The sequence below is a fragment of the Sciurus carolinensis genome, chromosome 3, assembly GCF_902686445.1.
Source record: "Sciurus carolinensis chromosome 3, mSciCar1.2, whole genome shotgun sequence".
NCBI lineage: Eukaryota > Metazoa > Chordata > Mammalia > Rodentia > Sciuridae > Sciurus > Sciurus carolinensis.
This window is the reverse complement of record NC_062215.1, coordinates 180694818-180722155: the sequence shown is the minus strand read 5'-3', so window position 1 is coordinate 180722155 and position 27338 is coordinate 180694818. Positions and strand designations below refer to the sequence as shown.

Sequence of the window (27338 nt, the reverse complement as noted above, 5' to 3'; positions counted from 1 at the left end):
ATGACTAGTGTATGTATTTATAGTACTAGACTTTGTTTTGTAATCTCTTAAAACATTTTGTCTTAGTTGTAGGTGGACACAGTACCTTTATTTTATTTTTACGTGGTGTGGAGGATCGAACCCAGGGCCTCACGAATTCTAGGAAAGCACTCTCCCACTGAGCCACAACCCAGCCCCTTCTGATTGCTCCTTTGGAGTATACCCCTACTTGTTATAAGCCAGGTGTGATATGAAACACCAGCATCAGCCTCACGCCTCTCTTTTTCATGGTGTCTCTTAATCAAGTCAGGTGGCCACATCTCCCCAGAGATGTACCCTCCCGCCTATACCCTCTAGGTTTGTGTAAGGGTACCTCATGCTGTTTGTATGTGACAGAATTGTCTGATGACACATTTCTCAGACCAGGTCCCCCTCATTAAGTGATGTATGGCTCTATAGGCGACGACATAGTTTTGAAATTATACCAAAATCTTCATGAGGTGTGGGTGGTGTGAATGGCTTCCGGAGAGCGCCTTCTCGTCCTGACCGAGCCTGTCTGCTCAGGTCGAGGGAGAGATGCCCAGCAGGAGCAAGTGCCTGGGCCAGGGTTAGGACGGAAGCTGGCGGTGCCATGCAGGGCCTCAAGAAGCCTCTCTTCTGTCCCAGAGGTGGCCATGGGGGACATGGTCCCCTCCATAGCTCTGTTCAGAGCCCCACCTGGGGCCTCCCTGGGACCCGCCCAGGGTTCTGGAGCTGTGTGAACGATCCTCACTGGACTCGGGAGCACTGGACTTGGAGTGGTTCTGCCCTGCCCCGTGGGCCTTCTCCCAGCTCCTCCTCCACAGATGCATGAAAGCAAACACCATGATGGGATCCGGCGGTGCTTGGGGAGAAGCACGTCCTCAGAGACACGGCAGGAAGTGAACGGAGAGGTGCCCGCGTGCTAGGCTTCCTGAAACAGACCGGGTCACCGTGAGGTGCTGGGCAGCACCTGGACTGCCATAAGGTCCCTGTCCCTCCTGGACAGTTGTGTTCTGTGGGCAGCCAGGTTGCTCAGTGTAGTCCACAATCACCTGTGGCAGCATCAGCCAAGAAAAGAAAGCCTCACCATGCAGCTTCCTGGTCTGGGGACGTGACTTAGTGGTTGAGTGGTCGCGAGGCCTGAGTTCAACCCCCACATCACAAAAAAAAGAAAAAGACAGAAAAAGTGATGCAGGGTTCTGGGCACCACCCTGCCCTGCCAAACCAGGACCTCAGAGGGCGAGGCCTGGACCCCGGAGGGTTACTCCTCCAAAGGTAAGAACTGTCTGCGGCCCCGAGCAGGCAGGCAGGTGCCGTGGCACTGTGAGCAGCAGCTGCAGGGTCCCCGGTCCAGGCAGGGGCAGGTGCTCCTCCCTGCCCTCCTCGCTCCTCGCCTGGCTCCTCACCCACTTCTTCCCTCTCCTCCTGTTCCTGCTCCTCTGGCCAGGCCTTGACTGGGAGGGCGCGGGGGGCACTCTGAACCTCCTGTCCAGAGGAAAGCACTAGGCCTGGAGAGCATGTCTCACGAGGAGGAGCGTCGAAGACAGCTCTGCTCTCAGGACCCAAAGGCAGATGTCCTTCCGTACGGGCAAGGAGAGCCCAGGAAACACCTGCTGGAGGCATGGAGGTGGCCAAGTGGCAGTCAGCTTTGAAAGCAGCTGCCTGAGCCCACGGGGGCACCGGCTACCAACGGGAGCACAGGGCACAGCCGTTCTGCCCCTCCAGGGACAGGACAACTCAGAGGAGCGTGCACTCAGGAGCAAGGTGACAGCTGCAGGGAAGCAGCACAGGCCCCAGCCAGTCGTCACAGCTGCTGAAGGAACCACAGTCAGTGACCAGACGAAGTAGCCAAAGAAGCCAGAGAGGGAAAGTACCCTGAGCTGAGAAAGCTGCGCCCAGGAAAGGGCTTCGGGCAAAACTTATTAAGCGGAAATCCACAGCACAACACCTCTGCTCAGCTGATGAGTCACATGAGAGGAGAAAAAGATCTTAGGGAAAGAAAAACAAAAGCAACATAATTTAATTTTTTCAGGAGACAGAACACAAAGCTAAGGCACTGGAACCCTCTTGCTACTGAATTGAAAGACTAGCTGGAACCATTGGCCCGACTCCCACATTTCAATTTTGGGGGAGGTACCGGGGGTTGAACTCAGTGGCGCTCGACCACTGAACCACAGCCACAGCCCTATTTTGTATTTTTTATTTAGAGACAGGATCTCACTGAGTTGCTCAGCCCCTCACTTTTGCTGAGGCTGGCTTTAAACTCGCCGTCCTCCTGTCTCAGCCTCCTGAGCAGCGGGGCTTACAGGCGTGCACTGCCACACCGGCTCCAGACTTCGCCTTTGGAGGGTTCAGTCTGCCCACTTTCCCCGTGGAACAGCTGCTGGGGGCGGCCTGCTCCACCGCCTGGCGCAGCCCTCCAGCGCGCCCCCTGACTGCGCTTGCTTGCCTTGCAGAGCGGTCCCCCTCCTGGGCTACCTACCTCAGGACCTGATCGAGACACCTGTGCTCCTGCAGTTCCACCCCAGTGACAGGCCCTTGATGCTCGCCATCCACAAAAAGAGTAGGTCTTGTTCCACCATTCGTCACTCAGGGTGCGGCAGAAGCTAGTATGTGTTGGGACTTGGTCCTGAGACCAGTGCAGCTCGGACAGGTCAGATCTGCTAAGGAGGCCAATCTGGTGGTGGGTACGCTGCCTCCCTGCCCCTAGCATCAGGCTGGGCAGAATCAAGAGAGGGCATCTGGGGCTGGGGCTGGGGCTCAGTGCCAGAGCACTTGCCTCGCACGCGAGGCACTGGTTCAATCCTCAGCGCCACATAAAAAACAAGTAAATAAAATTAAGGTTAAAAACAATAAAAGAAAATGTTTAAAAAAAGAGAGAGGGCATCTTGTGGGGTCAAATGTCCCTTGCCTATGGCCTGAGTCTCTGATGTCTCATTTTTACTGTTGGCTTCAATGTCTGAGGGGAGGCGGAGAAGACCAGTTCAGGGGAGTGTAGGACGTGTCCCCACCACACCCCGCCCTCACAGGCAGGGGACACTATTAGCAGATGAAGCAACTCTGCAGGAAGCCACCCCCTGGTTTCAATTCAGAGCAACTGCAGAGACTCCAGGAGATGCCTGCCACCCCCAGGCTGCCCTGATCCCAGGCCAGCGCTCCTGCGGGCCTGTGCTCACCGTCTGCTCCTCCCTGTCCTAGTCCTGCAGTCCGGCGGGCAGCCTTTCGACTATTCTCCCATCCGCTTCCGCACCCGGAACGGGGAGTACGTCACCCTGGACACCAGCTGGTCCAGCTTCGTCAACCCGTGGAGCAGGAAGATTTCCTTCATCATCGGGAGGCACAGAGTCAGGGTGTGAGTGCTCCCAGGGCTTCACACTGGGTCTGGTGATCTTCCCACTGCAGGGGTGTGGGCAGGACCAAAGCCACCTCTTGCCACTAACCTGTGGGGGAGCCCAGGCCAGGGAAGGGGTGACTTGGCCCGGGTGAGAGGAGCCTCATTCAGGTGGAGTGGGGAAAGTCTGGGGTCTACAGGGAGGAGCCTGAGCACAGGTCTTGAACGCTCACTGTCCGAAAGGCCTTCACATGGGCCCATCTGAAAGATGGATGAAAACCATGCAGGGGCCCTTTGAACGAGGACGTGTTTGCGGCGCTCCCATGTGCAGAGGAGAAGGCCCTGCAGCCCAGCGTCCAGGAGCTGACGGAGCAGATCCACCGGCTGCTGCTGCAGGTGGGTGCCTGAGAGCCAGCAGGCCTGAGAGCCACCCTGACCTGGAGTCTCAAAATAAAAACTAAAAGGAACTGGGGATGTAGCTCAGTCTGAGTTCAACCTCTGCTACCGGAAGGGGAGAAAACTCTGATAGGACTGTCAGTGGCCACAGTTGCCTGTCAACAAGCAGCTTAAACACATCCTTTGGGTGGTGTCTTCTTGGTGACAGAACATCTGGAGATAGACACTGTGGATGGAGGCCAGGAGACCAGCTCTGGAACCTGACCCCAGGGTCAGGCCCAGCGCCACCTCCTCCTCAGGGGGCCGTGGTCAGGTGCCATCTCTGTGACACAGGGTGTTACCAACATGCACTGTGTGAGCTCAGCCAGCCCCAGCTTCTGCTGTGTCCAAAGTGGTGTTTGCTGTCCCTCCAGCCGGTCCCCCACAGTGGCTCCAGTGGCTACGGGAGCCTGGGAAGCAACGGGTCCCACGAGCACCTCATGAGCCAGACCTCCTCCAGCGACAGCAATGGCCACGAGGAATCTCGCCAGAGGAGATCCGTACGTCCCCCCGTTCCTGCCCCTGAGACAACACTAGTGGATACGTGTAGAAAGTCAGCGCACTGGGAGTCGGCCCGTGAAGGCCACCGGAGCCATCCTGGCCTCAGCTGTTTCCCTCCCTGAGCTCTGTCCACCCTGGGTTTTAGTTTGTCATCTCCTTGGAGTAGAAGCAGCTAAGGCCTATGGCCAGGCCTTCAGAGGGCACTTACGAAGGCAGCAGAGCAAGCAGCAGGAAGTCCCCCTGGAGGCGGGACCTCGTGGGCCACTGCCGCGTCTCTCCTCCTGCAGGGCTGGCGGGTGGTCTTCTCCGGCCCTGCCTCTCAGGCTTCTTCAGAACTTACCTGGTCTCCCTGTGTGTGGCTGGAATTGCCGCAGGGGTTCTCGGACCTCGCTGCAGGGACAGGCGGAAGGAGGTCTAGAAGGAATAACGTGTCCGTTCTGTTTTTCTTCAAGGAGATTTATGAGAATGGTACCAAGACCAAAAGCAGAGGTCGTTTTCCTCATGAATTTGGAGAACAAAAGAAAGCATCTGGTACAGGTAAAAGCAAACAGAAGAGCCCCTTTGCTTAGTAGCACTGAGCTGCGGCAGAGCGAAGGCCCCTAGTGCCTGCGTCTCCTGGTGTGTGCCGCACGCCCTTCAGTGAGCAGTGAATGCAAGGGCTGTGCAGCCACCTCCCTGCCCGAGTGCAGCACTAGTGTCCCGAGACGCTCGTGCCCTCAGGCCTGTGGGGGAGCACGGTTGTGCTTCTGCCTGGGGCAGGTCTGCGACCGGCGCGTGGCTCGTTCCTCACTGGCAGGTGGTTCTGCAGCCACACGCTCCCACTCAGCTGGCCCAGCCCCCAACTCCACTGCTCTGGAGGCTCTGCCCAGCTGCCAGTTCTCAAAACCAGACCCGTCGGCAGGGGGACACACCAGTGCTAGATGTGGCTGTGTGCATGAGGGCTCTGAGGGAGCAGAACCACAATGTGATATGCAGGAGGTCATCATGGTTCCTTGGAAACACTGTCCTGCCTAAGAGAAGCAAAAGGTACCTGGGGTCTCACTGGCCCCCACGGCCAGGAGCTCAAGTGAGACCTGCCTGTCCTGCGGCTGGGCCCGGGGAGAGCCCAGGCCCGGTGCCCTGACTCCCAGGTAGAGGCAGGCCCTCTTCCAGGCCACAGCACCCTCTGAGCCCCTGCAGTGCTCTGTGATGTGCACCTGCTGGCCGCTGGACATCAGGCCGTAACTGGTTCCTGTATCTGTGAGCCAGATGGTGTCCCTGGCCAGTCTGTGGGCAGAATCAAAGTGCTTCGTCGGTAGGATGCATCTTTGGGGGGAAAGTATCAGGTGGAAGAACAGTTTTGTCAATTTTTCAGAAATTCAGAGTCTCCCAGCCACAGAAGAGGACAGTCTGGGGGCCAGCGTGCCTAGGGCTGGCATCCCCGAGGAGCTGGCCTGCAAGGACCAACCCGCCTGCTCCTACCAGCAGATCAGCTGCCTGGACAGTGTCATCAGGTACACAGGCCCTCCTGACCTCCTGCACCCTGGCCTCCTGGCTGGCCGTGGTGCCCACCCACATGGAGCCTCTGGCCATCCACACAGGTACCTGGAGAGCTGCAGCGAGGCCGCCTCCCTGAAGAGGAAGTGTGAGTTCCCCGCGAACATCCCGTCGCCAAAGGCCACAGCCAGCCCGGGGCTGCGCCCAGCAGGTACCCAGGCTGTTCAGAGCTGTAGAACGTGTGAGCACTTGGCCCTCGGTGGTGGAACCCGACGTCACCTGAAGTGTCCCGTCCTTCCTCCTTCCTTAATGGGAGTGGCTTCATGGATAGAGTGTAAAACTAGAGGCTATTTGCAAAATGATCAAATGGTTAAAAAGTCAGCAACCTTTTTGCAACCTAAAGGTCAAGGTGATTCGGGTCTTGGGTGGCTGGGCTTTGAGAACAGGAACCCATAAGGGCTGCTGGAGGCCTGACGACGTCCCATGAGCCTTGTGCCCACAGCTGTGTTGCTCTTATTTGTCATCCTGAAGTGGGTCCCTTTCCCAGGCAGGGTCTCAGTGTTGCCTTGCCCTAGAGTTTTAATGCACCCCATGAGTCAGATGAGAGCTCAGGCTACGAGCGGCTGTGGGTGCTGCGGACAGTCACGGAGGGTCCCACAGGGTGTCCCTGTTCATGACGCACAGGGTGGGGACTACTTGCCCTCACTGCCCCGCTCGCCGTCCCTTCTGTCAGTTTGAGGTGCCCCTCCCCGCAGGCCCCCAGAGGGCCATGGGCTCCAGCCTAAGCCTCTGGCCCAGGGCCACCACAGACCCCGAGCAGCGGCATCCCTGCCGAGGACTCGAATGTGCACGCGAGGCCGCTCCTGCTTTGGAATTCCCTCTTCTCACCTTTCTCCATTGAAGGGACACAGCACAGGCACCAGGCCTGTGTGACTCTCATGCAGCCGCCCGTCCCACAAAGCCTGCGCCTGTTCCTTCCGTTGTCTCTGCAGGGGTGGTGTCACCCTCCAAGGTGAGCAGCCGCAGGGAAGTCAGTGCCCGCCTGAGCTCGCTGGCGCTGCCTGGCAAGGCTGAAAGTGTTGTGTCCCTCACCAGCCAGTGCAGCTACAGCAGCACCATCGTCCACGTGGGAGACAAAAAGCCGCAACCCGAATCAGGTACGCTGTGGGTTCTTTGAGGATCTGCAAAGCAGTCCGATCTTAAAAACAAGGGAGGCATTTGATTCCCATCTTCAGCTCTAACTCAGCTTATCAGAAGGACCCTGCCTCAGCCCAGGAAATCCTGTTGCACAAAACGCAGGAGAGGGTGCCCCCCCCTCCGGGTCCAGCACCGCAGTGCCCGACCCTGCTGCACTGGGTCACTTGGTGGCAGTCATCTGCTCTGGTGTGACTATGGACAGGGTGCAGGAGTGCCCTTCATGGTGCTGAGACGGCACTGGGAACAAATCCCACCTTCTGACCTCCCTGGATGGCCCCACCCTTCCCACTTCAGGACAGGAGCTGTGAATCCTGAGTGTTCCCTAAAGCAAGAGAGATGATGAGGATCTGAGAGGTTCCATCCCTAAGTGTCCCTTTCAGGGTTAGAGTGGCCGCCTGCTGGTCCTGCCTGCCCCTGCGTGGAAGGCACAGCACCTCGGCCTCATCTTGTGTCTGAAGGCTAAGGACAAGGACTGGGGTTGTGGCTCAGTGGCAGAGCGCTTGCCAAGCATGTGCACCGGGTTCAAATCTCAGCACCACATATAAATAAATAAATAAATAAATAAATAAATAAATAAATAAAATAAAGGTTTATCCATGACTATAAATATATTTATTTAAAAAAATAAAAATAAAAAATAAAGGCCGAGGACAGCCACAGAGTGTCTGCAACACCAGGCTGCAGCCCGAGGTTCCTGTGTCCAGGGAGGAGGCTCTGGTTCCTGAGCCACTGGAGCAGGGCCCTCCTGCCGTGGGCGTGGGGCAGTGGCCGCGTGCAAATGCCTCTGGGGAGTATAGGTTGGGATGGGAGGGCTCGTGCAGACCAGAGGCCTGTCCTGTTTCAGAGATGGTGGAGGAGGCGGCGAGCGGGCCCGAGTCCCTGGACTGCCTGCCCCACAGCGTCAGCCAGGAGAAGGGGCCCCTGCAGGCGCTGGGCCTCACCAAGGAAGTGCTGGCTGCACACACGCAGAGGGAGGAGCAGAGCTTCCTGCAGAAGTTCCGCGGGGCCAGGAGACTGGGGCCTCTCCAGGCGCACGGCCACTGCTACTCACGGGAGCAACCCCGGGGGCCCTCGAGTGAGCGCAGTAAGTCATTCACCCCGTCCAGCCTGGGCGTGGGGCCTTTGTTCTTACTGGTGGAGTCCATGGCTGGCTTCTGAATGAGGCGTGTCCCAGGCTGGAAGGTCCACATGTAACAGGGCCACGGGACCCTCAGCAGCGGCGCACTACGTTGCCATAGGAGGGCCCAGCCTGCATGCTGCATCTCAAGGTCTGGCCTCTGTTCCCGAGGAGCAGCACCAGCGCAGGGCAGTGCGGCCAGTCCCTGGGGATCGGAGGCAGGGCTGCGACTCAGACCATCCTTGCCTGCGTGACTGGCAACTGAGCGCGTGCCTTGCCACTGAGCTATGCCTCAACCCAGGAATCCCCCTTTTCCATCCTTCCCTCTCACCCCATACCCAGGACTACCGTCAGCCCTGCAGAGTGCCCTCCCTGAGCCTGAGCAGATCTGCCCTATGAGCCCAGCTTACTCAGAACTCCAGCTCCCACTGGTCGCTGTTCCTGCGGTTTGTGCAGTGCACAGCTCACACAGCTGCCCAGTGTCTTGCACAGACCTGGATGTGCACCCCAGGAGCCAGTGCTTTCGTCCCTTTTCCCTGGCAAGGGAACAGATTCCAGTGGACCACATGGAGGCAGAAATGCAAAGCAGTTTGCTTGGGCTGGCTTGAAATAGAGGTGTGGAAGCCCTGGGCACAGCTGATAGGAGATGTCCCCACACACCCTCTGCCAGAGCCCCATATTGCTCTGCATGAAGTGGGAGGAAAACGGTTTCCCAGGATAACCGCCCCTGCTGCCAAGGAGGCCCTGGGGCACCTCTGAGCCCTGTGTACAAGTGAGCCCTCGTCCTACTGAAGAGGGCTTTGTGCCAGCAGCACCTGCCACAGAGGAGGAGGAACGTGGTTCCCAGGGCCTTCCTGTCACTGTGACAGCTGCCTGCGGGTTTAGAGGGCGCAGTCCACGGTTGCTTGGCCCTGCGCTTGGCCTGCAGTGACCCGGCACATCATGGCCAAGGGGCTGAGGGGAAGCGGAGGAAGAGGAGGGCTGAGGCCCCAGTGGCCTGACCGCCTTCTCGCTTCCTACAAGTTCAGGCCCCAGTGTCCCTTCAGGGCAGCCCAGTGGCCTGACCGCCTTCTCGCTTCCTACAAGTTCAGGCCCCAGTGTCCCTTCAGGGCAGCCCAGTGGCCTGACCGCCTTCTCGCTTCCTACAAGTTTTCCCACCTCCCAGTGGTGGCCTTGGACATGTGGCCTTTTGGGGCCCTCAGAACCCAGCCATAGCAGCTGCCCTCTGATCCTTGGGCTTCTGCTCAGGTGTTGACAGGTGAAGCAGGAAACCTCTCTTTTTCAGGAGTAATGGGGATAAGGCTTGTAGAATCAAAAACCATGGCTGGATGAGGTCAGTGGTTCTACCTTCCACTTTCACAAACCAATATATATATTTTTTCCCAAATACAGGGAACAGCAGAGGCTTGCCAGCTTTTTATTTATTTATTTACTTTGAGGAATCGAAGTTTTTCATACCACTTATCATAGAAAGGGCAAGGTAACAACAGAAGAAAACAAGGAATGTGACTTTGTCATTCAGGGTGATCCTTCAAATGATGACTTTAGTTCTATGAAAAAGCTACGATTTTGTCTTGGTTTTTCTTTTCACCAAGGTTCGGGGAAAACCATATGGTGGACCCAAGGGCTGCTATTCAGGGTACAGGCCTGGGACCCCAAGTGTCAGGTGGGCGGGACAGAGTCACACAGCTTCTGAGGTGCACTCTGCTGCTTGGTCATTCCAGCTGTCCCTGGACTGAGTACTTCTAGGACAGACTCGTCTTGGAAAAAAGCAGGAAAGAGCAGAAAACTCAAGTCCAGAAGGGCCAAGCCTCGGGGGCCCGTCCAGAGCACAGGGCCCGGGGGGCTGGAGCGCCCCCGGCACCCACTCGTCAACCCAGGTGCCATGGCCTGGTCACCCTCCGACACATGCCCGTCCAGCTGCCCTGCTGTGGCCTTCCCCACGCCAGTGCCCACGTTCCCCCTGCCCATGTTCCCAGCGCCAGGCACCGTGGCACCCCCACCCGCAGCTCCCCACTCTGGCCTTGTGATGCCTGCTCTGCCTATGGACTCCCGGCACGAGTTTGCAGTCCAGCCCCTGCCCGTCCCAGCCCCCTGGGCCCCGGTCATGGCCCTCATGCTGTCCGCCTACCCCTCCCCACCTGTGGCCCCAAGCCTCCCCCAGGCCTGCTTCCCTGGCCAGCCTCACTTTCCAGGCCATCCCATGCTCCCCTCCGAAATGACTCCTGCCTCACGGCCCGAGTGCCCCCGTCAGACCTCACTCCCCAGACAGCCCTGCACATGCCCAGCCACCCAACCGTCAGCCACAGTGGCCACGGGCAGGGCCTCCCCGCCGCTCTTCCAGTCCCGAGGCAGCTCACCGCTGCAGCTCAACCTGCTGCAGATGGAGGAGCCACCCGAGGGCAGCGCCGGGGCCGCAGCAACCACTGGAGCAGCAACTGCCAGGCCAGACTGCACACCTGGCATTTCTCGGGACCAGCAGCCAAAGGCACCCCCAACAGTAAGGCCTCTCTGATGCTCCTTCTCCCAGCAGGCTGCAAATGGCCCAGCACTGCAGGCCAGCTGCCACCTGGTCTCAGCCTTGGTGGCTGTGAGTGCCTGAGGGTCCCCCAAGCTGGAGGCCTTGACATGGCTCTCTGCTGGGAGTCAGTATTCCCAGGGGCTCAGTCCTGTCAGAGTAGATGGCTCAGCGCCTTTTCTTGTCTTAGAATCTGAGTGAAGGACAGCTGACAGCTTGTCTGGTTGCAGAGTCCAAACGGCAGCATGTGACTTGTTAAGAGCGTTTAAGGGCCTCCGATTTTTTAGCGAGTTTTCTAAGTCAATGTGCAGTCAGTTTAAACGGCAGGCCTCTGCCACCCCTTTGAAGGATGGTGGAGGAGGAGGAGGAGGGGCCCAGCGTGCCTTCACACCTGCAGCCAGTGCAACCGTCTCCACCTCCCAACCCTCCAGGACACTCTCAGTTACTTCTGGGTTACCATGTGTTTCCAGATGAGCCAGGTTTGCAGAAGTGGTAGCCAAGGTTCATGTCTGCTGTGCTCAGGGGAGGGAGCTGTCTTGGGGGAGTCCCCTGCTGTTGCAGGAGCACAGGGCTCCTCCACAGAGAAGTGGGTCCTTAAGAATACTCTCTGCCCTCCTGACTCCTGCTTCTGGGTCCTGGCCTGCCACCTGGGTTTCCAGGGGCCCTGGGGCCAGGGATGCTTCCCAAGACAGTGCACTCAAGAGCGCACTGGACCTGGCTGCATGTCTGCTGCCCTGTGGTCTGGTGTGACTCCTGGAATCATTCCGATTCAGCGGCTCTCGCGGCTCTCATGGAGCACTGCAAAGTTCTCTTGTGGCCCCAGAGGAAGCACCATCTGCCTGTGGCCCACGAAGGCAGGGCTGGTGTCTGGAAGCCCTTGCACATCTGAGCCACCCGGCAGCGCCCCGCCACCCCACCCACTCCCACAGCCTCACCTGTGCTCTGTGTGTGGCTGAGCCCTGAACAGCCGCTGTCTTCTCCCTGTCCCTGAAGCAAGACGAGCCCCCAGAGGCGCAGGAGAGCGATGCCGTGTCTGTGTCCAGCGACCTGCTCCACCTCCTCCTGAGTGAGGACCTCTGCTCTGCCACGGGGTCAGCCCTGTCTGGCAGTGGGGCTTCTGCTGCCTCCGAGTCTCTGGGCTGCACCACATCGCCCAGTGGGGCAGGTATGCTGGCCCTGGGGCGTGGGTGTGTGCGAGACCGAGGGGTGCGGGACGCGCCTGGAAGGTCTGCTCTGCTCTGCTGCCCGCGGCTCACCCAGCCTGGCCACGTGGCAGGCCTGGGCCCGTCAGAATCCCACGCCCTGCCTGCTTGTTTCCAGTCTCTGTGGCAGGCAGGCCTCACCCCACCAGGTCCCTGCTGGGCCACCCTCGGGCTCCCGTGGTAGCAGTCTGTTCTCAGCTAGTCGCACCCTGTGAACGTGCGACCAGCTACAGACCTTTACCGAGCGGCATCATTCAAATGATTATGACCATGATGACCTGGCTCCCTCCTCCCGAAGTGAGCGTCCCTGACCCTCAGCTTGTGGGAGATGCACTGCCACCTCTGCCCTGGCGCACTGGCCGGGGGCCCTGGGCCAGCTCCTCCCCTCTTAGGACACTTCGCGTCTCCGCGGGATTTCATGGGTTGACAGACTAGCGCTGCCTCCTCAGGGCTAGTGGGTGCTCTGCGTTCCAGTCACCCAGGTCCGTCAAGAGCTGGAAAGCCGCGGGACTCGCCAGCACAGGCCCTGCTGCCAGTCCTGGCCCTGCAGGCAGCATGACACGGGTCGACCACGTTTCAAGGTTTTGACCCCCTCGTGTCGTGTTTTTAAAGGCAGTACTGACACCAGTTGTATCAGCAAATACTTTGGAAGCATCGACTCCTCAGAGAATAACCACAAAGCAGAAACCAGCAGGGACAAGGAGCAAAGCGAGCACTTGATGAAGTGCGTCCTGCAGGACCCCGTCTGGTTGCTGATGGCGGACACAGACGACAGCGTCATGATGACCTACCAGCTGCCTTCCCGGTAACCACTCAGAACCTGCTGGTGCTGGGGGGCTGGGCCTGCCACTCAGGTGACAGATGACACCCGCAGCAAGCCCTGTCCTGGACCCGGCCAGTGCAGGGAGGAAGCAGGGCTCCCTCTCCGGCCCCGCTAGGGAGGAGTAGCCTCCCTGGCGCCACACTCGACTTCCAGGACACGTGTGTGCTGCTGCCCAGGCAGCCTGAGGTAAATGACTGTCCATTTGTCTAAGAGTTGAAACCTAGGGTCAAGGTAGACCATCTGCTGTTCTCTGGTGACCCTGGGTCTGTGCTCAGGCTCTGAGTCCACGTCAGCTGCCCTGTGGACCTGGACGTGGGCCCTGTCCTCGCGAAGCACCCCCAAGTAGGAGAGGCTGGGGGAAGGGAAGGCAGGAAAGAAGAGCTGACCCCAAGGTGCGAACACCTGGGCCTCTGCTGGCCAGGGAGATGGCTCCATCTCCAGGAACTGCAGTCCAGGCCAGCGCTGGCCAGGGGTAGGGAAGGTCATGCCACCACGCCCTTGGTGCGAGACTCTCCCAGGTAGTCCTGCCCCGCGGAGCCACGCCCAGAGGCCCAGGCTGCCCAAGCCTTCCCCTTGACCCAGACTACCGTTTCAATAGAAAGACTGCAGATTATTGGCTGATGAGATTGTTACTCTAAACAAGGTGATTTATATTAAGTAAAAGGAAGTTTGCACTTAACAAAATTATCTAAAACTGTGTCGTTAACGTTGGAGAGCTGGTAAAAATGAGTGCATTCTTGGGCTCATTCTGAAGCCTGCTTGTTTCTAAATCTTCCTGAAGGGCTCTGGAATCGGTCTTGAGGGAGGACAGAGAGAAGCTGGCGCTGCTGCGGAGGTTCCAGCCCTGCTTCACTGAGGGCCAGAGGCAGGAGCTTCGTGAGGTCCACCCATGGGTCCAGACAGGTGGCCTGCCCACAGCCATCGACGTGGCGGTAAGCTCACAAGCCCACCTCCTCATCCGCCCCAGGAGTCCACCGAAGGGCACTCACTGTGTTACCTCTGCAACTTTTCTGTAAATTAAAATACATAAAATAAGTTTACTTTTTAAAAAGGAAGGGCTTCTGCAACTCTGCCAAGCCTGCTCTGAGGTGCTGGCTTTTCTGCTGGCTTTTCAGTGTGTTTCCCGGGGGTCTAGTGCCTCCTCTCAGCCTCGTGCTGACATTTGAGTTTTTCCGGTCTTCAATTCTGTCTTTATTTGACAAAACAAAAGACCTTTCCACCTCCCCACACCCTGGTCCCAAGGTCTCAAAGCCACGCGTGCACCCCGTCCCTCGCCCCAGCCTCACCCCTCCCCGGGCCCTGGTCTTTAGCCTTGGCGCTGCCTCTCCTGCCTCCCTTCTCTGGGGCTCCTCCCTCTAGGATGGCCTCTGCTCCTGTGGGAGGCAGTGTGACTCCAGCCAGGACAGGCTAGTCTTCTGGAAAATGACGTGTCCAAAACCAAGCTCCTAATTATGCTCAGAGAGCAGTTTGGCCCTGTCCCTCCAGGGGCTACCCATGCCACAGCCTTGGGGGCTTGCTGGACTCCTCACTCCCACCCAGCCACTGGCGGACCCTGTCGCTGGGCTTTGCAGTAGATAGAAGCCCGATGCTTCTCACCGCCCACAAGCGCTTCCCAGCTGGCTCAGTGCTCCTCCTGTCCCGAGTCGGGTCGCGTCAGCTCTGAGCTCACATCCCTGCACACGGTGCCCGTCTCAGTCACATGGCCTTACAGATGGGACGCCCACCTTGCCCAGCGCCTCTCCACTTCCTCTTGCTCTGCCTTCTCAGAGGCAGGCGCTGTCACAGGACCCTTGCACCTTCTTCCCTCTGCCAGGAGCCCTCTCAGGGGGCCTGTGGTTCTGGCTCTGGCAGCCTTGGCACTTCTGTGGGCATGCCTCTTGTCTGTTGCTGCCTGGCATGTGACCCCAGGACCCAGAGGCCTCCCAGTGCTGGGTGCAGCCCCTTGGGCAGCCTCCTGGTCAGGAACTGAGAACAGCAGAGCTGGGTGGCTCTGGCTCAGGGTCTCATGTGGTTGAGGCAAGATTCAGCTGGGCCTCCTGTTAGCTCAAGGCTGGAGTGTCTGCCGCAGGGACCACAGGCCTGCTGGTGCCAGCTGTTGGCAGGGAGCCTCGGTTCCTCAGGGAGCCAGGGGAAGCTGCGCACCTTCGACCTGGTCTCAGGAGCCCCGCACTCTTCCTAAGTGCGGGCCATCCTTGAGGGGGGCAAGGTGCCACCTTTGCAGAGAAAGATGGAGAGAATGTGAGGACGCACTTGAAGCCTCTGCAGCCCCCTTTGCTGTGGCTTTTCTGGGTGCCCAGTCTAGAGCCACCGCCCACTCCCTGCCACCTGCTCACCCTTACTTAGCACACTGTGGAGCAAGTCCCCGAGTCCAGCTCGTGGGCTGTCCGCCTGTGTCCTGCTCAGTTGGAGCAGCTGCAGCAAAGGCCCCAGTCCCAGCGGCTCACCAGTGTTACCTTCCTCCTCTAAGGAATGCATCTACTGCGGAAGTGAAGAGAAAGGCAGCGTTCGCCTGCCATACGAGGGAGACGTTCCTTCCCTGGGACTCGGGGACGCGTCAGACACCCAAGAAGAGGAAAGCGGACATCCCCTGAGTCACAGGGAGGAAGGGCAGACGTAACCCCCGCCGCCAGCCAGGGATCTGCGTCAGATGGCGCTTGGAAGAGGCAGAAGATCATCACGGTTGTTTCTGATGAAATGGACATTGATGCTTACGTGGCTTTTTTGTCTTAGAAAAAAAAACAAAAACAGTTTTCCGAAGAGGTGATTTAAAACTGGAGGGTAGGAAAGGTTTAGAAAGAAATATGTTTTCATATTTAAAATATAAACTGGAGTTTAGGGGTGGAGCAGAGATTTTGGTTGCTACTGAACTTGAAAAAGACTGTGACCCGTCTTTGGAAGCATCAGGGAAGTCGCCTCAGTGCCCTTGGAAGTTCTTGCACCGCAAGGAGACTTCTGTCCAGTGCACCAGCATCCACTGGCCCCCTGTGGGTTGACCTAAGACGTCACAGCAGGCTGTGACAAGTAGCCAGGAAACCTGAGTGGCTCTGAGCTGAGCTCCAGTTTTCTGGAGCTTTACCAGGGTGTCTTTAGATTGGGTCAGATTCTGTCCTCTCTCAGGGGCTTGTCCAAGTGGTTATTAGTCCAGCAAGGTGTCCGTTCATATACTGAACAGAGGGAACAGCCTCTCATTTTCTTTCAAAGACTTCGCATTAGGTGGTTAGCAGCATAATTCAACGGCTTTGGGTTCCAGTACTGTAGTGGTAAACATTCGGTCTGACATGGCTTTTGTTTGTAGTAAACAAAGTTGAAATGCTCGCTTCAGACTGACAGAGCCTAGTGGTGTGTGTGACCAGCTTCACCAGCTCGATGCCCACCCAGATCCTTGTATATTCCTACGCTGTTCTTACACCCGTCCTAGACCAGACGGCCGATAGTGGAGAAGTGTGTTAGCGGTCCTGTCTTCATGGTGACCTCCCTCTGCAAACCAAGCCTTCAGCTGCGTCGGGGACCCAGTCATGTTTGTTCCTTGATTGGAGCCTTTCAGACATGAGCTCCGGCCCAGCAAAGCCAGCGCCAGCTCCTGGCAGAGAGCAGCCTTGCCACTGTGACCTGGTGTGCGCAGCTTCTGACTCCATCCGCGTCTTCAGGGTGCGGGGAGCTCACCTCACCTCTCCCTGGGCTGGCTGCCTGGCCCTCATTGTTTCATGTGCCTCTCTTGGTGTAGCTTCAGGTTTCTGCTGTGACATCTGCCAGCATTGCCAGCACTTTCAGATCATTTGAACTCTTGGGAAATAATAAGACCAACCTGTCCAACTTTATAACACCTCAAGGTGCACCAGATATCTCACAGTCTGTTGAGAAGTGTGACCTCAGTCCCTGGTGTGAATAAGAAGTCACCACTGATGAAATGACGATGCTGGAAAAGCAGCAGGTTTTCCCTGTTCTTTGCTACAAGGTGGCATCTCCTCATAACACCGCTTTATGCCTGAATATTAATCCTATTTTTATTAATATAAGAACGCTTTTTTTTTTTTAATTTACAAAACGACAGCACCTGCTGTTGCCCAACCTAAGGTGGTAGTCTCTGTGTTCTTGAAAATGGAACGTGGTGGGCGACTGGCTGCCTGTGCCTCAGATCATAAGGAACATCTAGATGGCAGTCTAAGGTCACACTTATGGTACCAAACACGAAACTGCCAAAACATTCTCTTTCCTGTCATGAATGTTTATCATCAGCATTATTTTATTTAATATGTGCTCTCTGGTTGTTAACTGCTAGGAAGTTGACCTCATAGGGTAATTCTGTGACTTTGTTTACATGATGCCAAGCATCGAGTCCTGTTTCCTCCAGTATGTGTGCTTACACGGGTGTCAGAAAACGTTTTGTCTATTTTCAACTGAGCCTTCTTTTTAATATATTCCTGAGAAGATGTGTAAATAAGCTCTCAGAGTTTACGTAATGACTTGTTGAGCCTTGCAGGACAAGTGGTTTGTTCATGTGCAAACCAAACTTTCTTTACCCAGTGCAATATATTTGTGTGACTGCTTGTGTCTTTTTATGACACTTTTGCCTTTTAGAAAATTGGTAAATAAAGCAAATATATTTTTATTTTCAGTTGCATGTTTATTTTTTTTTTTTGTGGTGGAAGATGATCAGGAGGTGTTTGTTTTGGTATTTTTCTTTGTTTGTTTTTTGTGAAAAATTCCAACAGTTCTTTATCAGGGAATCAGGGAAACTTGAACCCTGAAGGTCCCTTCCTGCTTCCCTTCTCTGGTCTCCTCTTGCTGGTCCCCTTCTCCCGCACATTCGCCTCCTTTACCCAATTCAGCTCTGGCCCAGCAGATGGAATCCTGCAATCGCAGGCTTCCTCCTGCAGCCTTTCACTTGCAAATCGAGGGGTGTGCGGCTTGGCTCTGCCCCAGGGCCCCTCTCACTCCACCATGACCCCAGGCCCCTACTCTCTCAGCCCCTCCCTCTGTGGTCTGGCCAGCTGGACTGGTTGCTCTGCCACAGAGCTGAGGGCAGAGGAGTCAGAGGATGCTCTCCAGAAAAGTGGCTTCCCCACTGGGAACCGTGCAGGCCTCCCGCTCCTGGTGGAGCTCCTGCCTCAACCCTGACACTGGGGCAAGTCTGGTGAGAACTGGCCACAGTGGTGGGGGTGTGAGGAGACCTGCCCGCCTCTTCCCACTTTTCAAACCTGGACTCGGGGCGGGGGCTGAAGCAGAGGGATGAATGGATCCCGGGCCCAATGCCCAGCCTTCCAGGAGTGCCCTGAGCAGGAGGCAGACTGAACTCTGCCTCCACGTGCCGATGAGGGGACCTAAGTCCCTAGGGAACACCAAGGTGGCTGCTGACTGCTGAACTGCCAGATAGGGCTGCTTCACCAAACTGCGAGTGCCTCTGGAAGATCCTTAATTGCATTTTTCTTTACCCTCTCTGTTTCTAAACCAAAAGGAGATTCTAGGAGTCTCCTGGTTAGATTGCCCACAAGGGGCCTGGACATCTGCAGAATGGTCACTGCCTTTGTTCCCCTGGGAATTTATGGCCTGCCACTCCTGCTGCCAGCTGGTCCCCCCATGGCCACCATGGCCCTGCTCAGCCTCTGTTGAGCTCTGTTCCTGGCTCTAAGAGGATCAAAGGGCCCAAACGCTCAGGAAGTCTGAGCTCAGGCAAACTTTGAGGGCAGGATCAGTCCAAGGGACAAATGGCAGGAAGTGGGTTGGTTAGGAGAGGCCAATGAAAGAAGGAGAGAAGGCTTGGTGGCCTCAAGATGAAGCAGCCAGGCTTCTGGGACAGAAAGTCCAAGCCACCCAACAATGGGCCCACTAAAGGAATTGAAGCTGACTTTGCAGATAGGCCTCAGGTGGTCCAGTCCAACCAAGAGGGATTTTGCTTACTCAAACACTGCCCAGTCCTATTCTTTTCCTTCTCAAGGGTACTTGGTCACAACGAGGCATATGGTAGTGCTTAATTTCTCTTTCCCTCAACTCTAGGCAATTTGTCAGTAGTCTTCAGCACCCAGGTCCCCAGCCCTCCCTGTGCAAAGTTCTCCCAACTCCTGTGACCTGTTCTTAAGCTTTTATGAAGTCAATTTTACATCATGTCCTATAACCAAAACAGAAAGATCCTGAATTTCCTCACATGAGAATAAAAACTACGTCTGGGCCTACACAGATGCCAAGGAGGCTAAAACTAATTTGTCACTGGGCTAGCTAAGTCATGTACATCATCGCCTGGGATTTGTTCCTATAAATCGAACCACCTTCTGTAGGATTATTACTCAGTCTCCCTGCTTCTCCCTCATTTGCTCAAACTGCTTAAAATTCCTTTTTCCCTTTTTCCATTGTTGATGTATTTCTTGGGCCAGTTGGCAGTTGAATCTGACCAGTCTGGATCCAAGCAGTTTCCCTTGGATCAGGTGCCAGTAACAACCTAAGTAAGCCTTCCTTGCCTTTTCTGTAGATTGATTTTAAATCTTGAAACCCCTTGAACAGTGTCACATTGCTATGGCTATAAAAGAATCATCGCCTCCTAATCCAACCTGTACTAAGATGACTTCTTTTCTTGGGCAACTTTTTGTTTTCTCCCAGAGGTCCCAGTTGCCTTTCATTTTTCACTTGCACAGTTGGCCTTTATCATGTCCTTTTCTGCACCTCATACCTAATTCTCCAATCAATCAGGTGTTCTCAGTCTTTTTCCAAAGGCCTCCCCCAATTCCCTGATCATGTTGCCCCAGTGTGAACTCTTTCATGAAGAGCATCCTAAAACATTTTTGGCCTGGTTCACTTGGATAATGATGAATATGAAAGAGTTTGCAAACCTGGGAGTGTAAAAATTATTACTGAGTTTATTTTTTCCCTGTTTCTTAAAGTAGCAGAAACTTAGTTGTACTCGCTTGGGAGTCTCCTTCCCTAAGTGTCTAAGTGGTAAAGGACAATAAAGTCACAGGCCATCTACAGACTCCATTAGGATCTGCCAATCTGGTCCCCACCCTGTCACTCTCACTATTAGGAGTGGGGGAAAGATCGATTAGGTGTCTGAGCAGCCCCCCTGGAGGGTACATGGAAAAGAGCCAGGCTTTTGAACTTGGGGGTGCATGTGTACCCGCACCAGATGAGAGATGATAGGCTGGGGGAAATCTCAGTGAACTGCACATGCAAGAGTAACCCAGAGGGAGAGTAAGAATAGGAGAGAGTGGGCAGGAGGGGCTCCCAGGTGTTCAGAGAGGTCAGTGAGGTGACTCTGGGGACTTTTAAACCTTTCCACCCAAATCATGCCTGAAGTCTGTGATGGTCCCTCTGGGGGGAGCCAGGGGTTTGCCAGACCTGTCTTCCAGAGGGTAGAGGGTGAGGGATCTGCTCAGCTGTCGCAGTCCTTGGGGCTCTCCTCCCAGCAGCTTCCCAGCCAGGCTAGGAGCGCTCAGGCCCTTCCCTACCCACCCAGAACGTTCCTGGGGCCAGGTTCTATGCTGGAGTGCTGGGAGGTGTCGAGGAGTCTTAGGGCAGACTGTGTGCCCTTGGGCAGGGATGCTCACAACCTGGAGAAGCTCGGAGCAGATCCTGACAATCCCAGGAAGGGAAAGTAGTGTGGGACTAAGGTTAGGTGCTGCTACGCGGCTGGATGGGGCGGGCATCTCCTAAGGAGATGGAGAGGGGCAATGAACAATGAGGAGGCCCTTGCTGAAGGTGGGTTCAGAGCGTGCTCAGGAAGAAGCTGGTTGTGGGCAGAGGCCGAGGGCCAAGAAGGGTGCACAGGCTTGATAGGCTGCGAGAAGGGAGGGCCAGGTCGGGGTTCCCGGGGCGCTGCCCAGGGGCGCGGTCCAGCGGCCCAGGCTCCCCGCGGCGGCCAGATGGGCGGCGGGCTGTGGGGGTAGCGGGCGTCTGGCCGACCCAAGCGTGGCCGCCGCGGCCCGAAGGACAAAGCGGGCGAGACAAAGGCGCGGCCAACACCTGTCGCTCTTGGCGCTGCCGCCGCTTTTCTCCGCCGAAGCGGCTGCAGCTGCCAACTGTCACGGGCATCAAGTTACGGCGGCCAGACGGCAGCTCTGGCGCGCTGGGCGGGAGGATGCGGGGGCCAAGAGCCGAGGCGGGACGTGGGGGGACCGAACGCACGAAAGGGATTTGGAGCGAAGGAGGGGGATGGAAGCGGTGGGGCTGGGGAAGGGTGGGCTCGCGGGATGCGGGAAGGCCAAGGAAGGTCTGTGGGGGAGGGGGACGAAAAGAAGAGGAAGGCGGGGGCGGGGTCGAAATCGAAGGGGACTATGGAGAAATGAGCTGAGTTCAAAGGGGAACGAGGGAGGTGACGGGGAACAATGGCTACCCAGTGGGGGGAGCCAGGGAAGGACTGGCAGGGTGTGGGGGGTGCAGGGGGAAGAGCGGGTACCAAGAGAAGAGAGCCTAAAGGAAGATGGGTTTGGGAAGGAGCCCCCGCGGACCTCCCCCAACTAGGGTTCCGGTGCCAAGTGGAGAGCTTCGATGTCCATGGAGTCCGCAGCAAACGCGAGGGGATCGCAGGCACCCCCTACACCTGCTGCGCAGTAGACCCCCACTTCCCAGGGCTTCGCATCCACCCCAGCCTGAACACCAAGTTCCCTCCAGGTCTGGAGTCCACGGACTTGACTTTGGTTCTGCCTCTCCAGAGCCCGACCACTGGCGACTGGCTGGAGGGCTGCTCTTGGGAGGCATAATTAGGGCACTAAGGGAGGAGCTAACGCATGGATGGGTGGATGGATAGATGGACGGACGGACGGAGGGAAGAAAGGAGGAAGGAAGGTATGGTCGGATCAGCCCCTGCACACAAGCACGCCAGATCCGGGGTCCTACGGCCGCCGAGCTAGAGAAGCAAGCGCACTCAAGGCCGCGCCCCCGGGTCGCCGCGCCCCCGGGTGCCGCCCCCGCGGAGGTCGTTGGAGGCCCGGCTGGGCCCCGCCCCGCCAGCTGCCTACCGGCTGGGGCCGGCGGGCGGACAAAGCCCGCCGCTTCCATTGGCCGAAGCGCGCCTCGAGCTGGCGGCTGGGCGTGCGCACTGCCAATTGGCGCATTGAGATGCAAATAAGCGACTATAAGAGGGGCGGGGCCGGGGCGAGCCGGAAGACGCCGCGAGCTGAGCCGGACCGCGGGCCCGCACGGGGCATCGGGAGGCCGGCCGCGCTCCTGGCGGTGAGGACATGGCTCCGCCCCTGGTTCCCGGCAGGGACTGTGCCGCCCGCGAGGACGAGGACGGCTGGGAGGCCCGCGGGGACCGCAAGGTGCGGGCGGGAGCCACGGGCGGAAGGGCGAGTGGGAGGCTTCGCGGGGCCGGGGTTCAGTGACCCGCTTCCCGCAGGCCCGGAAGCCTCTGGTGGAGAAGAAGCGGCGCGCGCGGATCAACGAGAGCCTGCAGGAGTTGCGGCTGCTGCTGGCTGGCGCCGAGGTGCGGCGACCCGGCGGGCGGCCGCGGCCGTGGGGAGGGCGGGGTGGATCCCGGAGCGCGCGGCCAGGCTCACTGCCCTTCCCTGCTGGCGCAGGTGCAGGCCAAGCTGGAGAACGCCGAGGTGCTGGAGCTGACAGTGCGGCGCGTGCAGGGCGCGCTACGGGGCCGAGCGCGTGGTGAGTGGCGGCGGGGCGCGTGGACCCGGCGCGGGACGCCGGCGCCTGCCACCTAGGTGCGGGGTGCATTCTCCCAGGATGCCGCTCCCCTGGAGTACCTCGCCTCCAACGGCGTCCCTGTCCTGTCGGTAGCTAGGGCTTCCTGAAGCGGGGTTCGCACCCGCGACTTCTAGGTGAGCTTGGTATCCGCCTCCGGGGTGGGCCTGGCCCGGCTCACGGCACTGGGCGCTGCTCTCTCCCTCTCACTCTCAGAGCGCGAGCAGCTACAAGCGGAAGCAAGTGAGCGCTTCGCTGCTGGCTACATCCAGTGCATGCACGAGGTGCACACATTCGTGTCCACGTGCCAGGCCATCGACGCCACCGTAGCCGCGGAGCTCCTGAACCACCTGCTTGAGTCCATGCCGCTGCGCGAGGGTAGCAGCTTCCGGGATCTGCTGGGGGACGCCTTGGCAGGACCACCTGGAGCCCCTTGGGGAAGTGGCTGGCCCCCGGGAGGGGCCCCTGGGTCCCCACTGCCCAGCCCTCCAGGTCCTGGGGACGACCTGTGCTCTGACCTAGAGGAGGTCCCAGAGGCTGAACTGAGTCGGGTGTCTGCTGAGGGAAGGGACTTGATGCCCCCTGCCCTGGGTAGCCTGACTGTGGCCCAAATATCCCAGAGTATCTGGAGGCCTTGGTGACAAATGCTAGCCAGGGACCTGCAGGCATAGGCTAGAACTGCCCAAACTCTACTCCCCCATCCGAGAGGTTCAGATGTGATGGAGTAAGGGCCCAAGACATCTCCCAGGTCTGCCCTTCCCTTCCTCCAGTGGATGGCTTGCAAGGCAGCCCCTGATGACCAGCCCAGTCAGGTCCCTAGTCCTATTTCCCAGACCCTACAGCTCTGGGTGGGAGGAGGGAGGGAACTACAGGCAGCGGAAGAATTTGGTAGAGCTCCAGGGCTCTCACACATTCACCGGTCCCAGCCTTTGTAGGCGATCTAGTGTGGGGAAGAAGGGAAGGTGATGCTGAGTCTCTCCTCATGGCTGGACACTCAGGCCCTGGCAGCCTGAACAGAAGCTTGAATTTGCCACTTCAGCCAAGAGACCAGGGGGAGGCAAGTAGTTCTGCAGTGTTGCTCTGAGCTGCTCTCTGTATAGCACACCTGAGTTTGTGAATGTGGTTGCCATCAAGGGTTCCAACTGAATTAATAAAGAATTTTGGTACCCTTTAAGTATTACTGATGTGTCGTTAATGTGTCAGAGACATAGAAGCTAAAGTACAAATTTTTTCCCTCCATCTGACACTAATGAATGCCTTTTAAGTCTCTCACTCTGTCAGCAAAGTAAGTTAGTATGATGGAGCTGGAGACGTCCCCACAGCCTGGCAGGTCTTGAGGCCTGTCCTCTCCCTGAGGAAGAGCCCATGGGCATGGGGTTTGTCTCTCAGGTAACTCAGCCATAGGGAAATGGCCTGTCCCTGTACCGTTCTCTTGTTCATGAGCTTCCGGAAATAAACACAAGTGGATAATTGCTAGCCATCTGCCTTGCTGTGACTTTCAAAGACCTGGCTTGGGCTCCATGAGTATGGTGCAGGGGTCAGGCTACTTGCTTGCATTGTCACTTCATGACTGAAGAAGCTTTCCCCAGGTGCCACTGATTTTGGGGACAAGGAGACCCACCTAGTTCATGGCTTGCAGTGCCGTGGGCACAAGCACCTCGAACCTGAGGTCATGCTAAACACAGGAAGTTAGACCCCCCTAGGGACCGAAGGTGACAGGATGGGCAACTGTGGTATAGAAACCTGCCCCTTTAAGCTGGGGAAGGCCTGCAGATGGCACATGGTCATCTGATGGCAATCATGACCACAGCCAAGCCCCTTCCCGCTCCAGGACCCCAAAGCTTACTTTGGGTTGGCAGCACCAACCTGGAGTTGAGATGTAAGGATTTAGGATTGATGCATGGGGCTCCTCTTGGGCCTTTTGTCTTTAAGAACATCGTTCCCAACAGCCCCTTTACAAAAGTCTCCTGGCAGGTCCTGACCACCAGGGGTTCCCCCTGGATTTATTATAATTCAATTCTAGACTTCTGTCTGTGGGCTATAACCAGTTGCAACTTAATCTTAGTAACTGGGACTGAGCTGTCAAGGGAGTTGGGGAAGGTTAGGTCCCCAAGGAGGGCTAGAGGAATGGAAATGTTATTCCTGGGGTTATTTTCATGGCCCCAGTGATGCACAGGGAAACAGGGGGTGATGGGCCTTCCTGTTCACCTTACCTTGTGGGCCCCCAACAGTATCCAGAGAACACTGCGATGAGCTCTGATGCCAGCTCTGCTGTGACATTCACTCCATCTTCCCAGAGACCCTGGAAGGTTGGTCAGTGGGAGCCTAGGATGCAAGGTGCAGGAGGCTGACCTGAGGCAAAAGTGCCAGGACCTGCCCAAGGTCAGAAGCTGCCACCCAGAACTCAGGCCCTGTGCTTCTCCAGTCCAGAGCCAGCCTCTCTAATCTTCAGGAGCAACTTCTGCTTTCTCTGAAATGGAAACCGCTCCCAGAGCCGGGACCACCAAGTCCTCCTAGGGTGAGAGCTGCTTTTGCCTGGACCTGGGAATGGAGGTTCACGCGGTGCCAGGCAACTATTTCATGTGGCCTCCTCACTCCACTGCCCCGGCCCCCTCACAGGCCTCCTGCTAAGCCGTCGATGGCCTGGCTTTGTCCTTCCCTGAAAATTGCCTCCTTGTCTCAAATCCCTGGCCCTGTGTATTAGTTACCTACGGCTATCACAACTGATGACCATGAACTTGGCTTAAAACACCACATTAGCTGGGTATGGTGTCTCAAAATAAAAAATTAGAGGACTGGGGATATAGCTTAGTGGCAAATTACCCCTGGGTTAAAGCCCTTGTACTCTCCCTCTCCCCCAAAACACACATTCATTATCCAGCAGTTCTGCAGGTTAGGAGTCCCCACAGGATTCACCTGGGCTCAGATCAAGGTGTTGTAGGCTGGTCTGTGTCCCACTCTAGGAACCTGAGGATGTCCATTTCCTCGCCTTTCCTCACTTGGAAGGCCACCCACAATTCTGGGTCCACGGCTGCCTTCTCCAACCTCAGTGAGAGTGCGTGGCACCTGTCTGACCCATCCCCCACAGGCACAGCTCTCCCATCCTCCTCTTCTGTCCCCTCCTTCTTTACACCTTTAAAGACCCGGTGCCTGCATCGGAGCCCACCTGGAAAGCCCAGGATGATCTCCCTAATACCCAGGTCTTTTATCTTCCATCACATTTACACTCTGTTTTGCCATGTGAAGAAACACATTCAGAAACTCCAGGAATTAGCATGTGGGTGTGGCAGGGGCATTTTCTGTCCCCTCACCCACCTGGGCCTTGGACCAGGCACTCTGTCTGTCTGCCATCACAAGACACTGGGGGGCCAATTTCCCCATGGACACTGGGTTCCCTCCCCTTTTACCCATTCAGTGCCTCTGCCCTCTCCGCGAATCATCCATTTCTCCTCCCTTCTGGATTATTCTTCTCAACCTACAACAAGTTGTTGGAAGGAGAGACAAACCTCTGATCTGATGTGCTGTTAACCTCTGCCTCTTCTCTGCTCAGGTGTGGCCCACATTCCTGACCCCCCCTTCAGCACCTCTCATTCCTCATTCCTTTCCAAGCAGGTACTGTCCGACCCGCTGCCTGCAAGCCCCCAGTCAAGACCTCCCCCCTGCCAGCACGTCTCCCCCTGCCCCAGGCAGCTGCTGATCTCTGCATGCAGACATATCAGTCCCAAGGCTCTGTCCTCAGCCCCTCCTCGAGGTCATCCCCCACGCCAGTCCATCGGGCGATCCCCTCTCCAGCCTGCTGGCTGCCGTATGCTCCTGTCCACTCAGTGTCTCCACATGACGTCTGAGGGCATTAAGAACTTGCCACCACCGCTCCGCAGGCGCTGCCGCTTCCCCGAGCGTAGGCACTTCCTGGCACCCCACTAACGAGGCAAAAAGGCTCGACCTTCCCTCCGCTTCTTTCCTGTCCTCCCACTGCCCATCAATCCGGCACTACTCTAAATCCTAGCTCCGTCTGCCTTCCCTGCCCCGGGTGAGCAGCCGGCCTCCCACCCCGCCCGGTCCATTCGGCCCGCGGCCTTCGAGGCTCCCCCTACGCTCCGCTCTGCCCTCGGACCTCCGGACCTCCGCCAGGGATTCCAGAGCCGCTCCGCACTCGGGCCTGCGGGGCTGCGGGGCTGCTGGGCGCTGGGGATCCCTGCAGCTCACGAGCTTGGGACCCCAGCTCCGCAGGCCCTGGGAATCGCGAACCTGGCGGCACCTGGGCTCGGAGGCGCTCGCAGGGAGCTGAGGAGCCCAGGAGCCGAGGCCTTGACCACGGCCCTCCGAGGCTCCCGGGAGGTCCCCTGGGCCCGCGAGAGGCGTGCCAACCGTGCAGACTAAGCCGACTGCCTCCGGCCGGCGGGCTGCTGCGGCCTCCGCCCTCCCGCATCCCGAGGGACGTCCAGTGTGCGCCGCTCGACCAGGCCCGGCCATCCTGCCCCCCGCAGAGCTAAGGGACCAGTGCTCCGACCTCGGCGCCACAGAGCCAGCGTGCGTGGCCGAGGTGAGCGTGCAGCAGGCGGTGGGCTTCTCCAGCCTCCTGGGAAGGCCTTGCCTCCACTTGCAGTGCCACCCTGCCCCTGCCCCTGGACGAGCCGTGGTGCCACCCTCCTCCCCTGCCGCACCCTGCAGGCAGTGCCCAGTCCATTCTCCCTCCACAGCGGATGGACAACTGAATGGCTGCATCCCACACCTGTCGCTGTACGCCTGCCCTGCTGCTGCATTCTTAGCTCAGGTTCTTGCCCCTCACCTGGAGAATGGCAGTCGTCCTTCAGAAAACTCCCAGCTTCAAATGTCTGCTCCTGCGCTGCAGTCCTTTCCCACTTTAACCCTAGGGAGTGTCCCACTGTATGAGTGTCCCTCGGATGATACAGAAAGGGATTTCCACGATTCTGCTGAGATGGGGAGTCAGTGAACATCCTGTACTTTACAACGGTGGCACCTAATTCTAGAATCAGAGTCCTGGACAATGCCATAGGCCACAGGAGTCTGTAGGACCCGAGTTCCTGAACAAGTGGCACAGCTTTGAGGAGTTGACGGGCAGTGCCAGGCTGCTGCCCTAGAGGCAGAATCAC

The 27338-nt window shown here is 57.5% G+C and overlaps 2 protein-coding genes across 5 annotated transcripts in view; both read left to right on the top strand.

Annotated features, from left to right (window-relative positions):
- The window catches only part of Per2 (period circadian regulator 2), a 40218-nt gene extending 23003 nt beyond the window's left edge, over positions 1 to 17215 (top strand). For 3 of the 4 annotated variants that reach the window (XM_047544053.1, XM_047544052.1, XM_047544054.1), the window contains exons 10-24: positions 2457 to 2563; positions 3199 to 3352; positions 3619 to 3727; positions 4141 to 4266; positions 4720 to 4804; positions 5622 to 5760; positions 5848 to 5954; positions 6542 to 6755; positions 6839 to 6900; positions 7785 to 8024; positions 9782 to 10557; positions 11569 to 11740; positions 12390 to 12582; positions 13382 to 13532; positions 15068 to 17215. In XM_047544053.1, the coding sequence (XP_047400009.1) occupies positions 2457 to 2563; positions 3199 to 3352; positions 3619 to 3727; positions 4141 to 4266; positions 4720 to 4804; positions 5622 to 5760; positions 5848 to 5954; positions 6542 to 6755; positions 6839 to 6900; positions 7785 to 8024; positions 9782 to 10557; positions 11569 to 11740; positions 12390 to 12582; positions 13382 to 13532; positions 15068 to 15217 (2785 nt within the window). In that variant the 3' untranslated portion in view covers positions 15218 to 17215. Of the gene's footprint in view, positions 1 to 2456; positions 2564 to 3198; positions 3353 to 3618; positions 3728 to 4140; positions 4267 to 4719; positions 4805 to 5621; positions 5761 to 5847; positions 5955 to 6541; positions 6901 to 7784; positions 8025 to 9781; positions 10558 to 11568; positions 11741 to 12389; positions 12583 to 13381; positions 13533 to 15067 lie in introns of all 4 variants that reach the window. The other variant, XM_047544055.1, reaches the window with a different exon arrangement.
- A 4453-nt stretch (positions 17216 to 21668) lies between these two features.
- Positions 21669 to 23661, top strand: Hes6 (hes family bHLH transcription factor 6). Its single transcript, XM_047545891.1, has 4 exons — positions 21669 to 21848; positions 21926 to 22012; positions 22107 to 22188; positions 22441 to 23661. Exons 1-4 carry the CDS (start codon positions 21768 to 21770, stop codon positions 22863 to 22865), a joined length of 675 nt encoding a protein of 224 aa, XP_047401847.1. The 5' UTR covers positions 21669 to 21767; the 3' UTR covers positions 22866 to 23661.
- The last annotated feature ends 3677 nt before the right edge of the window (positions 23662 to 27338 follow it).